This window comes from Oryctolagus cuniculus, chromosome 7 (assembly GCF_051225735.1).
Source record: "Oryctolagus cuniculus isolate XC-2025 breed Fujian yellow rabbit chromosome 7, ASM5122573v1, whole genome shotgun sequence".
Taxonomy (NCBI): domain Eukaryota; kingdom Metazoa; phylum Chordata; class Mammalia; order Lagomorpha; family Leporidae; genus Oryctolagus; species Oryctolagus cuniculus.
The window spans coordinates 98558777-98571510 of record NC_142873.1 but is presented as its reverse complement, the minus strand read 5'-3'; the positions used below and the strand labels follow the sequence as shown (position 1 = coordinate 98571510).

Here is a 12734-nt window from a genome sequence, read left to right as displayed (position 1 = left end):
AAATAACAGGTGCTGACACAATGTGTCACAACTGGAATTCATGAGCATAGTTGGTGAAAATGAAAAATTCTACAGCTGCTGTGGAAAACTATATGGAGTTCCCAAAAAATTAATAATAAAATTATCATATGATTCAGATATTCCACCTCTAGGTAAATATTCCAAACACATGAACACAGGGACTCAAAGCAGTACATCTATGATGATAGTAGCATTATTCACAATAGCTAAAACATGGAAACCACTCAAGTGTCACATGTCAAAGGAATGGAAAAGCAAAATATGTTATATAAATGTAATAGAAGATTATTCAGCCTTAAAAAGAAGGAAATTCTGATACATCTTACAGCAGAGATGAGCCTTGAAGACATTATGCTGAATTAAATAAATCAGACATTCATGGACAAATATATTGTATTTATACTTTATATATATTGATATATTATATTATATCTTTAAATATATTATAATATATGCTAACAATCTATTAATTATATATATGTATTTATACTTATACAAGACATCTAGAGCAGAGAAATTCTAAGAGACACAAAGCAGAATAGTGATTGCCAAGGTCTTTAGGTTGGGGGAAATCAGAATGGGTTTAATTTTAATGGGTACAGATTTTCAACTGAGAATGATAAAAAAATTTAAGAGGTGGATAGTTATGATAGGCATACAACAATATGAGTATTAATACTGCAGAACTTCATAATAAAATATAGTTTAAATTGTTTTATGTATATTTAATGTGAAAATAATATAAGAAAGACACTCTTGAACTGGCATATATAAATTTCAGATAAGCCTTAATAAATTGGATACAGAAAAACACAACCAAAGAAAATCTGAGATAAATCACTGCAAAATTTTAGAAAACCTGGTATAAGAAGAACATGCTGGAAGTTCCTAGTGAGAGGAGGACAACAAAAAATAGAGGAGAGTGAGAGAAGAATATTACACGAATTCAACAGACTAATAACAGCCATGGGATTCTCAAAGGTAACACAGAAAGACAGAACACAATGAGGTAATTCTACACATTTCTGAAAAGTTCCATGCTATCATTTCATCAACCAAATATGAGTTTAGCATATGCTTAGACTTTCAAACTTTTACAAAATTTTTCTCCTTTGCATAAAGTTTCAAAAGTAATAATGTTAAAGGCATTCCACTGAAATAATAAAATAAAGTTAGAAAGAAAAATCTAGAGATTCCTGGAAATAGAGGTTCTAACACTGCTGAGACACAGAAGAATTCTCTAGATCACAATTGAAGAGAAGTGCTATGAAAATATTTATAAGTTGAAAGAACAAGAAGCCTAGATTAAAGCCCCTGCCTGCAGTGTTGGCATCCAATATAGGCACTGGTTCGAGTCTTGGCTGCTCCACTTCCAATCCAGCTACCCGCTAATGTTATTGGGAAAGCAGTAGAGGGTGGTCCAATTCCATGGGCCCATGCACCCATGTGGGAGACCCAAAAGAAGTTCCTGGCTTTGGATCAGCGCAGCTCCAGCCAACTGGGGAGTAAGCCAGCTGATGGAAGACCTCTCTCTCTGCCTCTCCTTCTCTCTGTGTAAATCTGTCTTTCAAATAAATAAATAAATCTTAAAAAAAAAAAAAAGGATTACATGAAAATTAAATCTTTTACAGCGGAAAGTTACAGATAATATCTGAATTTCAAAAAGTTTATCAGAATGAGCATGTCATTTGGAAATACAAAATTACGTAACAAAGGACTCTCAAAATTACTGAATTAAATTGCCTTGGAGTAGTGAGAAGACTGAGTGGGGAAGTATGGGATATGGAAATTCTGGTTTTTGCCTTTCATTTCATTTTGGTATTTAATTCTGGGAGTGTAAAAATTGTATAAAAATAAAATTACATGGAAATAAAAGATGTGGAGTTTAATGAAATACATAAAGTACTTAAAAAGAAGGGTATGGCCATGAAATAACAAATCACAGGCCAAATAAGGATCTTAAAGTTTCACTACTTCATATGAAACAAAGAGAAAATCAATAAGGAAAAAGATATCACCATGAGTTTTGTTAGAAAAAGATTTTAATAATTAAGGAGTAAGAAAACTGGTAAATTCTTCATCTGATTTTACAGTAATGATCGTATGGTCCTTCTGTGGAAAACAGAGACAGAAAAGAATATTTATCTGACTTTATAAAATTTACCAGAAAAAAGTGCTGAAAGAAAAAGAGTACACATTTGATAACTAAAATTTTATTAGAACGATCACATATATATTTTATATAACACAAGATTTATTATCAAAAGTGTAGTATTTGCTAATTTATATTATATAATAATTTTCTGATACCACCTATCTCCTGAAGGAGGTACAATGCTTATATCATCATAGAGTAACAAAGCTATCTGCTCAATATAATCCTTGTTAACACCAGTTTCTCTTAATTCCCAACGTCTAATCAAAATCACATTCTTGGTATCCATGAAACAATTTATGAATAGAGTCTCGATTTATAGCTCAAAATCAACAAGCCCAATTTCTGATTACTTTACATAGTATTCACCAAATTATGTTCATTAAATAAAATAGAAAATTTATATAACTAACCTCTTTGAATGAGATATCTTGACTTTTTTGATTTCAAGCTGGTATCTTTTGTTTTTAATCCATATAAAATCGAGGAAACATGTTCTCTGTACTTACTAGACTGTTTTAAATCTACAGGAGAATTTATATTCTGTGAAAAACAAAATGAAAGCAGTGATATCTCATATGTTTGGGAGTTCTCAAAGAGCTCTTCACAAGTATTATACATTGATTTTTCTTTAAAAGAACAGGAACATAAGCCTGTGACGTAGAGTTAAGAAAAAATGAATAGGGCTCCATTGTATATGATTTTAAATTTATATCTTTAATTTAGATGTAATATTCATATTTATTTATGGGGGACAGTTCTATAATTTAATACAGGTAGATAATATATAATGATCAAATTAGGCTAATTAGCTTTTCTAGTCCCTCAAATATCATTGATGTATTCAATTTTGATAAATTGTTCTTTTATTAACAATTAATGATAATTATCTTAGAAAATATATATCTCTTCAGCAATATACATTTAGTTATATATATTTAACTATATGAGTCTTAGATAATGCTGTGAAGGAGGCTGAGGCAAAAGTGGATCTGTTAATAGAATTCCATGACTATAGAAAAATGTGGGAGGAGAAATAAGCAATAAAAAGAGACACAATATAGTGTTGTCCAGACAGCCAGAAAGGGGAGGGACAAAGTTGTTCCACAGAACAATAAAAGAAGAAAGGGAAGGAGAGGGGACCAGAATTGTTGCAAGTCTTACAGTACAACTGGATCATATATACATATATACATACATATATATATATATATATATATATAGAATGAAGGAAATATTGAAGAGGAGCTTTATGGAGAATGGGGGCAACTCAAACTCAAACTGATTAATGTCTGTAAACTAGTTACGAATGTTTTAATAATTTTCTGTTATTTTTTTTTCACTTCAGAGTTCACCCAGGATTGTAACAGAAGTTTCACCTAGTCATCAGGGACCCAGGCTATTTCAGGTTTCCTTAATCATCTCTATTTTACTGAATCTGCATGGTTTCTGCACTCAAATGCTTCTAATCTGAGTCCAGACAGCAAGTAGAGCTTCACATATCATGTCTACATTTCAGTCAGTAATATAGAGGAAGAGGAAACTGACAAAAGAGTGAATTTCACATATAATAGGGGGTTTTCATAGAAGTTTTTCAAATAATTTCTAATTACTTTCCATTGGCTATCTATAGCTGCAAAGGAGAGGATACGAAATACAGCCTTTAACATAGGCATTTTGCTGGCTGTTATACAACTGGAACCATGTTAGTTAGAAAGAAGAAATGAATACATATTGGTAAGCAACTAATAATCAGAATTTTTAGAAAGGAGTGCAGGATTATATACTGAAAATCTTTCCCAGTATATGATAGTTTTCTTGATGAGAAACAATTATCTAAATTATGAATATTCAAAAACAATTATCTTCAGACAGATCCTCTTTCTGAGATGTTTGCTTTGTGTATTGTTTATTGAACACTTATATGTTCCTTGTAATTTACCACAGTTTGAAGCTCTATACAGATGCTTAATCATTTAATACTCATAACAACCATAAGCTGTGTTTCTTTATCTTGTAATTCTCACAGACATCTTATATTTCAGAGATTTAAAAACATCACTTTCCAGGCCCGGCACTGTGGCACAACCAGTTAAAGCCCTGGCCTGAAGCACCAGCATCCCATATGGGCACCGGTGCTAGTCCTGGCTGCTCCTCTTCCCGTCCAGCTCACTGCTCTGGCCTGGGAAATCAGTAGAAGATGGCCCAAGTCCTTAGGCCCCTGAACACACGTGGGAGACCTGGAAGAAGCTCCTGGCTCCTGGCTCCGGATCGGCACAACTCCGGCCATTGCAGCCATCTGGGGAGTGAACCAGCGAATGGAAGACTTTCTCTCTCTCTCTCTCTCTCTCTCTACCTCTCTCTATAACTCTGTCTTTCAAATAAATAAAAATGAATAAAAATATCACTTTCCTCAAAATTCATTAGTATTTATTTCTAGTTTTAGTGAATTGCATCCATTTCATCCAAAGAAAGGAAAGTCAGATAAATTCCTCGATAGAATTTTGAAATTCATTTTAGCATTTCCATCATTACTTTGACTTCTCTAGTTTTTCACAGCTCCTTTATTCTACAATTTAGGGAAGTCATTTTGAAATATATATCATGGCCCCATGTATTTAAATTTTCAGTAGAAATCCCTGCATCAACAATATAGATGCATTTAATTAAATACCTCAGACTTTATATCTTTTAAATTTTATATGTGTTTTCTAATATTTTCTGAAAACAATTTATCTCTATGCTGTGAATCATACTGCAAAAATTTTTTAATATTATTTTCAAGAACTATATATTATTTAGTTATGATATAAATCTCATTTTTCAATCACTGCTGAAAATTTTTTCAATCAACAACGTGTACACAAGAAAATGTCTTTTCAGGCTTTACATGACAAAATCACTATTTTTTCTTGAAATACGAATAAGTAGTTACTTTTTAGCTCATGTATTCATATTTAGAGTTTTTTGTTAAGACTAGCAATAATAATTATAGCACAATAATACAAAAAATAACCTAAAGTTCAATTTGAACTTTAAAAATGGACCCATTCTTTCTTCTAGATATCACACTTTAATTTGACCATTTAAAAAATGAGTGAGCTCAGTGATCTTATTTTCACTAGTACTTGTTCCTTTACAGTCACCAGAAAGAATAAGGAAACAAATAAAAAGCAACCTGTCAACTTTGCGATACTTAATTTCTCAAAAATTCAGTTACTTTAGCGAGTCCTGCCATTTAAAGAACCAGAAAGTAAATCTGTAGCTAGTTCCTTTCAGCAATCTCTTCTGTTTAGTTCTCCCCTTCATCTTCTCTGAATTTATCTACCTGTCATTATATGTCATCATTTAAAGATAATTTTCCCTTCTTTGCTTTTATAAAAGAAGAATCTATCACAAAGGGCACACTTGTGACAGTGGAATAAACCTACAAGAAGATGATCATAAAATCTAAAGTTCTAAATGAGCTATTATACAATGTGCCAAGGAAAAGGAAATAGGTTTTTCTTTTGTATGTAATGCAAGAATGAAAGCAAAATCATGGAGATGGAAAAGTTACCAGAACACTGAGGACCACCTAATAAAGATCATGTTTTTACAACAAAATGTATGTTATATTAACAATAGCATCTTCCTCCATAAATTTAGAAATTATTTTAAGATTATTTGGTAGCATTTGATAAATGGGTTATGTCCAAGGAACAGTATAACTGTATAACAAACTAATTACATCATATATAAGGGTACTATAAAAGTTTTCAGAAAATTGAATCATAAATTTATTTTGGTGCAATTTTTTTGAAATCTATAGAGTTTCTCATAATAAGCCTTTTACATAAACTTTTTAAGGCCCATTGCATGCACAAATCTCAAATTTTTGCACCAAAAAAATCCTTATTTTTAAATTCAATTTTCACAAGCTTTTCAAAGTACTCTCAATTTCCTTTGCAAAAGGGTCACAATCAACTCTAGTTCAAATATCTTGGGTATGATAAACCTACATTCAGCAGCTTGATAAAATCTTTCATTATTTATGAAAAGAAAATATTATTAGGTATAGATCAAAGATACTGATTAACCACATGGAAAAGAATAAGAATTAATAAAATGATGGCAATCTAAAGGAATATTTCTAGTATCTTGGTACATCATCTGTTCTCAGCTCTATCTTGATCAATATTTATATAGGAATGATTTGAATCAAAATAAAAAGACAGGCTTATCAAATTTGCAGATGAGTTGGTAAAAGAACAAAATCCTTCAACAGAAATCCAAAATAATGCCAACAGACTGGAACAATGGGTCAAATTAAGCAGATGAAATTAAATAGGATAAAAACATTGCAGTTGGGAAAATCAATTGTTCAAACACATGGTGTGATTTGAAAATATAAGTGATGAGACTTTTTTAGTTGAGTAAATAAATTGGTATTTCATTATATGAAGTGATCCTAAGCTGTATTAAGCCTTTCATCAAGAACGAGGGAAGTCATAATCTTACCATATTCACTTCTGATCAGAACCATAGCTGAGGCACTATGTCAGGTCAAGGAAACACATTTTGAGATGTCTATAGATAACCTGAAACATGAAAAGAAAGCATCCTATCTACTGAATTATTGTGAAAGTAATCTCTCTATATATGCAAGCTGTGTTCAAGTCCAATATAGAGAACAGGTAACAGAGATACAGGATCCATGCCTTTTCCAATATCCAACTTCTTCCTCTTGGAAAATAATACCATTCTTTGTCAAACCAGAAAAAAATTAGAACTTAGTCTCTGGCTCCTTTAATCTTAAACCAATTTAATATCTGGCTCTTTAATCTTACACCAACAACTAATTTTGGCATTTCTATCTTCCAAATATTTTTAAAAATCTGTTCACTGCTCTCCATTTTCACTGTTAGTTCTCTGATCTAAGTTATGATCATCTCTTCCTGAACAACCACAAACATCTCTTAAACTCTGCCTTCATGTTGTCTCTTACAAAATACATTTATATTGTCAAAACGTAAATCCTATCATGTGCCCTTTTAACTTTAAGTCTCTGGTAGCTGCTCAAGGTGTGAAATCCTTATTATAACCTAGAAAACTCAACTTATGGCCTCTGAAAATATAGCGAAATTCATCTCATGATTCTCTTAATTTTGTGCATTATTCTCCTGATAACTGAATTTCACTTAGTCCTTTGACCACATCCCAACAAAACAAGCTAATGTATGCCTCAGGTCCTAGTGAGAGCTCTGCACTCTGCTGGGATCACTTCTCTTCCCATACTTTGTATGACTACCTCCTTTTTCTTCATCTTTCTTATTTTTAAATAGGATTTTCTCAGAAAAACCTCCAACAACTTTGTCAGAATTGGTTGGCCTCTTTTTATTTACTCTTTCAACACTCTATTGTTTTATTTATAAATTTTTTCAAAATTTTGTTTACTTGAGTTACAGTTTATTTGTTCTAGAATTTAATTCATAAGAATTTTGCTTGTTGTGTTTCCTCAAGGCTGAGAATGGTCTCTGGTACTGCACAGGTACTCAATACTTATTTGTTAAATATTGAATGAATAGTATTCAAGAAATACCAGGAGGAATGGGTGGAGGTTTAAGAATCTTGGCTCAATATAATATAAAATGTGACTCCCATTCTTTGGAGAAAGGAAAGCCATCAGAAAGACTTTTAAAGGGCTGCCATTGTAGGGTAGCAAATTAAAATGCCACCTGTGATGCTGGCATCCATATGAGCACCTGTTTGAGTCCTGACTGCACCACTCCCCATTCATCTCCCTGCTAATTCAACTGTGAAAGCAGTAGCAGATGGCCCAAGTCCTTGGGCTCCTACACCCATGTGAGTGACCCAGGGGAAGTTCCTGTCTCCTGGCTTCAGCCTGGCCCAGCCCTTGCCATAGCAGCCATTTGGGGAGTGAACCAGTGGATTGAAGCTCCCTCTTTTTCCTTCTCTCTTGTCTCTGCCTCTCACTCCGTAATTCTTTCAAATAAATAAATACGTAAAATCTTCAAATTTTTGAAGGGAATTTATAGCTTGTATTGTTTACATGGCTTAATCCCAGTAATACCTTTACCATTCCTATACTTTTTTCCTGAATTCTTTCACACCTTAAAGTTACTCCAAAGACTTTCATTTAGTGACTCTTAACTCTCCAGTCTTCTTACTCTAAGCTCTTTAACATATACATCAACTAAGACTCTCTGAAATTTCTAGAATCTCTCCTACTCTACCTGTTCCTGACTTAGTGAAATATACACAAAATTGTGTAAACATAACCAATAATCTGGTAAGAATAATTATAGCTTTACTTAGATACATCTCTCTATTTTCTCATTATTTGATTCTACATAGCTCAAGCCAGTGAACCAAAGTAGCAATAAAAGAGCTGCCCTTAGGGGCTGGAGTTGTGGCTTCAGTCTGGCCCAGCAGAATGAAGATTTGTCTCTCTCTCTCTTTAACTCTGCATCTCAAATAAATGAAATAAATCATTGAAAAAAAAAAAAAAAAAAAGAAACTGTCCTAGATGGTCAGAATGTAGAAGTAAAGATAATCTATAATAGGTATGGAAGTAGGGGAGATATCCATATATTAATAAATTTCATTCAATTATAATAAGAAAAGAATGCTCAGGGCATTATTAATAATCAAAATAGATTAACTGAGGACCTTTGGAACTCCCTGTAATTGACAAGCTATATGAGTACTTGTTTGTAAGACGCAGATGGGTGTCTTAAGTAGTTATTTCCCCAAGAGAAAATGATTTATCATTAAAAACTAAAACTAAGAACTGGGCCGCCACGGCTCACTAGGCTAATCCTCCGCCTTGCAGCGCCGGCACACCAGGTTCTAGTCCCGGTCGGGGCGTTGGATTCTGTCCCGGTTGCCCCTCTTCCAGGCCAACTCTCTGCTGTGGCCAGGGAGTGCAGCGGAGAATGGCCCAAGTGCTTGGGCCCTGCACCCCATGGGAGACCAGGAAAAGCACCTGGCTCCTGCCTTCGGATCAGTGCGGTGTGCCGGGCACAGCGCGCCGGCCGCAGCGCGCTGGCCACGGCTGCCATTGCGGGTGAACCAATGGCAAAAAGCAAGACCTTTCTCTCTGTCTCTCTCTCTCACTGTCCACTCTGCCTGTCAAAAATAAATAAATAAAATAAAACTAAGAACTGGATGACAGTGGTAACAATTCCCTATGTCTATACACCAAGAATAAAATTTTATACTGAACTTTTCTATTGCTTAAACTCAAGGCACATTTTCAACCCTTTTTGAAGTTCTTTAAGATTATGATTTTGTTTTCACATTATTATGTTATTAAGAGGCTTTCTATTGTAAATAAAATCACGCATTTTGTTTTTGTAACAAGGAACCACTTTCAGGCTATCTGTACCCCAACACTCTATACTGTGTTATGCCACAGCTCTGTTTCAAGGATCATCCCAGAAACCTCTCTAGAACCACAGCCAAGTCACCAGCCCAATATCCTGACCTATTTTTTTTTTCCTTTCCTCTTACTAGCCAGGCATCTTTATGAAGGTGTTTATGCAGAACTTAAGTTTTCCAGATAGTGTTAAAAGGGATAACTTTAGAAGTACACTAAAACACAAACTAAAATAATTGTCATATTTGTGTGAATGAAAATCATTAGCTCTAGCATTTAGCCACACAGCCTCTTATCAACTTAGTAAGCTAGGCATTCCACACAGGGCATGCAATGCACGCATGTCAATTAAATGCTTTGGTCAGCAAAGTGGTAAACTGTAGGGTGCCACTTAGGTTCTGCTTTCAAGAATAAATGTTGGTTAATAAGAAAAACCTTGAAGAAATTGATATGGTTTAAAAAATCTTATGGGAAACAGTTACTAGTTAAGCTGTTACCCTTCAAATGATGTCAGGTTAAACTGTTATTTGAAAAACTGCTCCTATATGGCATTTGATTCCAATCTTATTTCTTCTTAAGAAAGAGGACTAGAAGTGGTAATACCTTTGTTACATGGGGAACAGAATTCCCAAAGGATAACCTGGATAAATAAATTCAGGAGACACATAATGTATATAAAAAGAAATGTGGCATTTCTGTTCTATACAGAAAATGGCCAGTGTAAATGGCAGTGCCTGAATACTATATTTTGCTGCAAATGTCCAGGTTAAGAACACATGGGAAAAAAAGAATCATAGACAGCCATTTCTCCTTCAATTCAAGAATGGCTAATCTAGTGTCTGTCGTTGCCAAAATGAAAAGTGCCATGCGTAAATTACTGGGGCAAACTCTTTGCCATATCACAGTGGACACTTCGTAGTAACATGTGAACTCAATAAAAGATATGCTGCAACGTTCCATGAGATTTTAGAGTAGGTTATAATTGTAAATTGAGCATAAAACAATGCCAGATTGTGAACAATAACTGGTACTAGGTGGAACAAACAAAGGACAGGAGAAATTGCAGAAGGCTCAGATTTTTTGGAAAATCTCTTCAAATATGTATTTGATTAATTTTATTTACATGGAAATTTAATTGTATTTTAAATACCTATATTTTCCTAATACACAGGTTACATTGCCTGATAGCCTTATATTATACGTGGGTTGAGTATTCTAATCTAAAATGCATGGGGCCAGATATAGTTCAGATGGCAGATGTTTTGGGGATTTTTGATTATTTGCATGAGGTATCATTGAGATATGGGACCCAAGTCTAAGCACAAAATTTATTTATATTAAATATATTCCTATGCATGTAATCTAAAGGTTTTAAACAGTATTTTTAATGTGCCTGCGTTTTGTCTGCATCTGTCACATGGTCAGATGTGGAGATTTCCACTTTTGACATCATAACACTCAAAAAGTTTGTTTTGGAATCTTTAAGATTCCATACTTTTGGATTAGGGATCCTTGTAGCAATAATTGGAAATAACTCTGTATCTGGCTTGCCTAGAGATCATATTTCAAACAAAGTACAGTTCTTCTGCCTTTATGGAATCAATGTAATTTTATTTATAACTTCGAGGCATTCATCACATTCTATCTTTTCTCACTTTATTATTACATAGTTTCACAGCTCTCACCCTTAGTAGAAATTAATCTCTCTGAGGACTGGGGCTGTAGTTTTATTATTTTAAGATCCTTGCACCGCTTTTATTGGATTCTCCAATCCCTGTTGTTGTTATCAACTCAGATAACCCAGATACCTATCAACAGATGGCTGAATAAAGAAATTACGGTATATATACATGATGGAATCCCCCCTAGCCATAAAAAAGAATGAAATTCTATCTTTTAAACCAAAATGGATGCAACTAGAGAACATTATTCTTATTGAAATAAGCCAGGGCCGGCACCACGGCTCAATAGGCTAATCCTCTGCCTGCGGTGCTGGCACACCGGGTTCTAGTCCTGGTCGGGGTGCCGGATTCTGTACTGGGTTGCCCCTCTTCCAGGCCAGCTCTCTGCTGTGGCCCGGGAGTGCAGTGGAGGATGGCCCAAGTGCTTGGGCCCTGTAGCCCATGGGAGACCAGGAGAAGCACCTGGCTCCTGGTTTCGGATCAGTGCGGTGCGCCAGCTGCGGCACCCATTAGAGGGTGAACCAGCGGCAAAAGGAAGTCCTTTCTCTCTGTCTCTCTCACTGTCTACAATGCTTGTCAAAAAAAAAAAAAAAAAAAAAAAAAGAAAGAAAGAAATAAGCCAATCCCAAAAGACAAAAATCAAATGCTTTGACTTATTTCAGGTAACTAAAATAGCACAAAATATAATGTATATGAGTGAAATTTACATTTTGAGATTTGATTATTATTTATACCTGTTGTCTACACTCTTGATGAAAAGTGGCTTTTCTACTTACTACTTGAATTCTTTACTTAATGGATAATTAAGCTTGTGATTACAGACTAAACTGAAAGTATATCAAGGCAAAAATTAAAAGAAAAGCAAGAAAGGAAGGAGGTGGGAGGGTAGAAGTGTGGTAGTGAGGGAGTGAGGGAGGCCAGGGTGCGAAGTATCATTAAGTTCTTAAAACTGTGTACATGAAATACATGAAATTTGCCTTCTTCATATTCATGAAAAAAAGCAGTAACAAAAAAGATGAGAAATTTCATCAGCTTATTCAACAACTATGAATTGAAGGCTTAATTTATGGTATAATGCTACCACAGATAAAAAATTATTATTTGTTACTAAATTCTATATCCTAAAATATTTCATAATGTAATAATTCATTTTTTGATAGATGGAGAAAACATGATGAGTGAGATAAGGGCATCAAAACTGAGAAAAACACTGTAAAACATACGCTGAATGCTAAAAAAGTTCCTTATAAAATTTACATTTTATTAAACCTGGTATTTTAGCTTAACTTGTTAGAAACATAGTTTTCAGGCTGGCGCTGTGGCTCAATAGGCTAATCCTCCACCTGTGGCGCCGAGACACGAGGTTCTAGTTCCGGTCGGGGTGCCAGATTCTGTTCCGGTTGCCCCTCTTCCAGGCCAGCTCTCTGCTGTGGCCCAGAAGTGCAGTGGAGGATGGCCCAAGTGCTTGGGCCCTGCACCCACATGGGAGACCAAA

General features: G+C 34.5%; 1 protein-coding gene across 1 annotated transcript in view; it reads right to left on the bottom strand.

Annotated features, from left to right (window-relative positions):
* LRRIQ3 (leucine rich repeats and IQ motif containing 3) overlaps positions 1–12734 on the bottom strand; it is a 161010-nt gene that overhangs the window by 70829 nt on the left and 77447 nt on the right. Inside the window, exon 6 of the mRNA XM_051856361.3 lies at positions 2590–2719. Within this exon, the coding sequence (XP_051712321.3) occupies positions 2590–2719 (130 nt within the window). The remainder of the gene's footprint in view (positions 1–2589; positions 2720–12734) is intronic.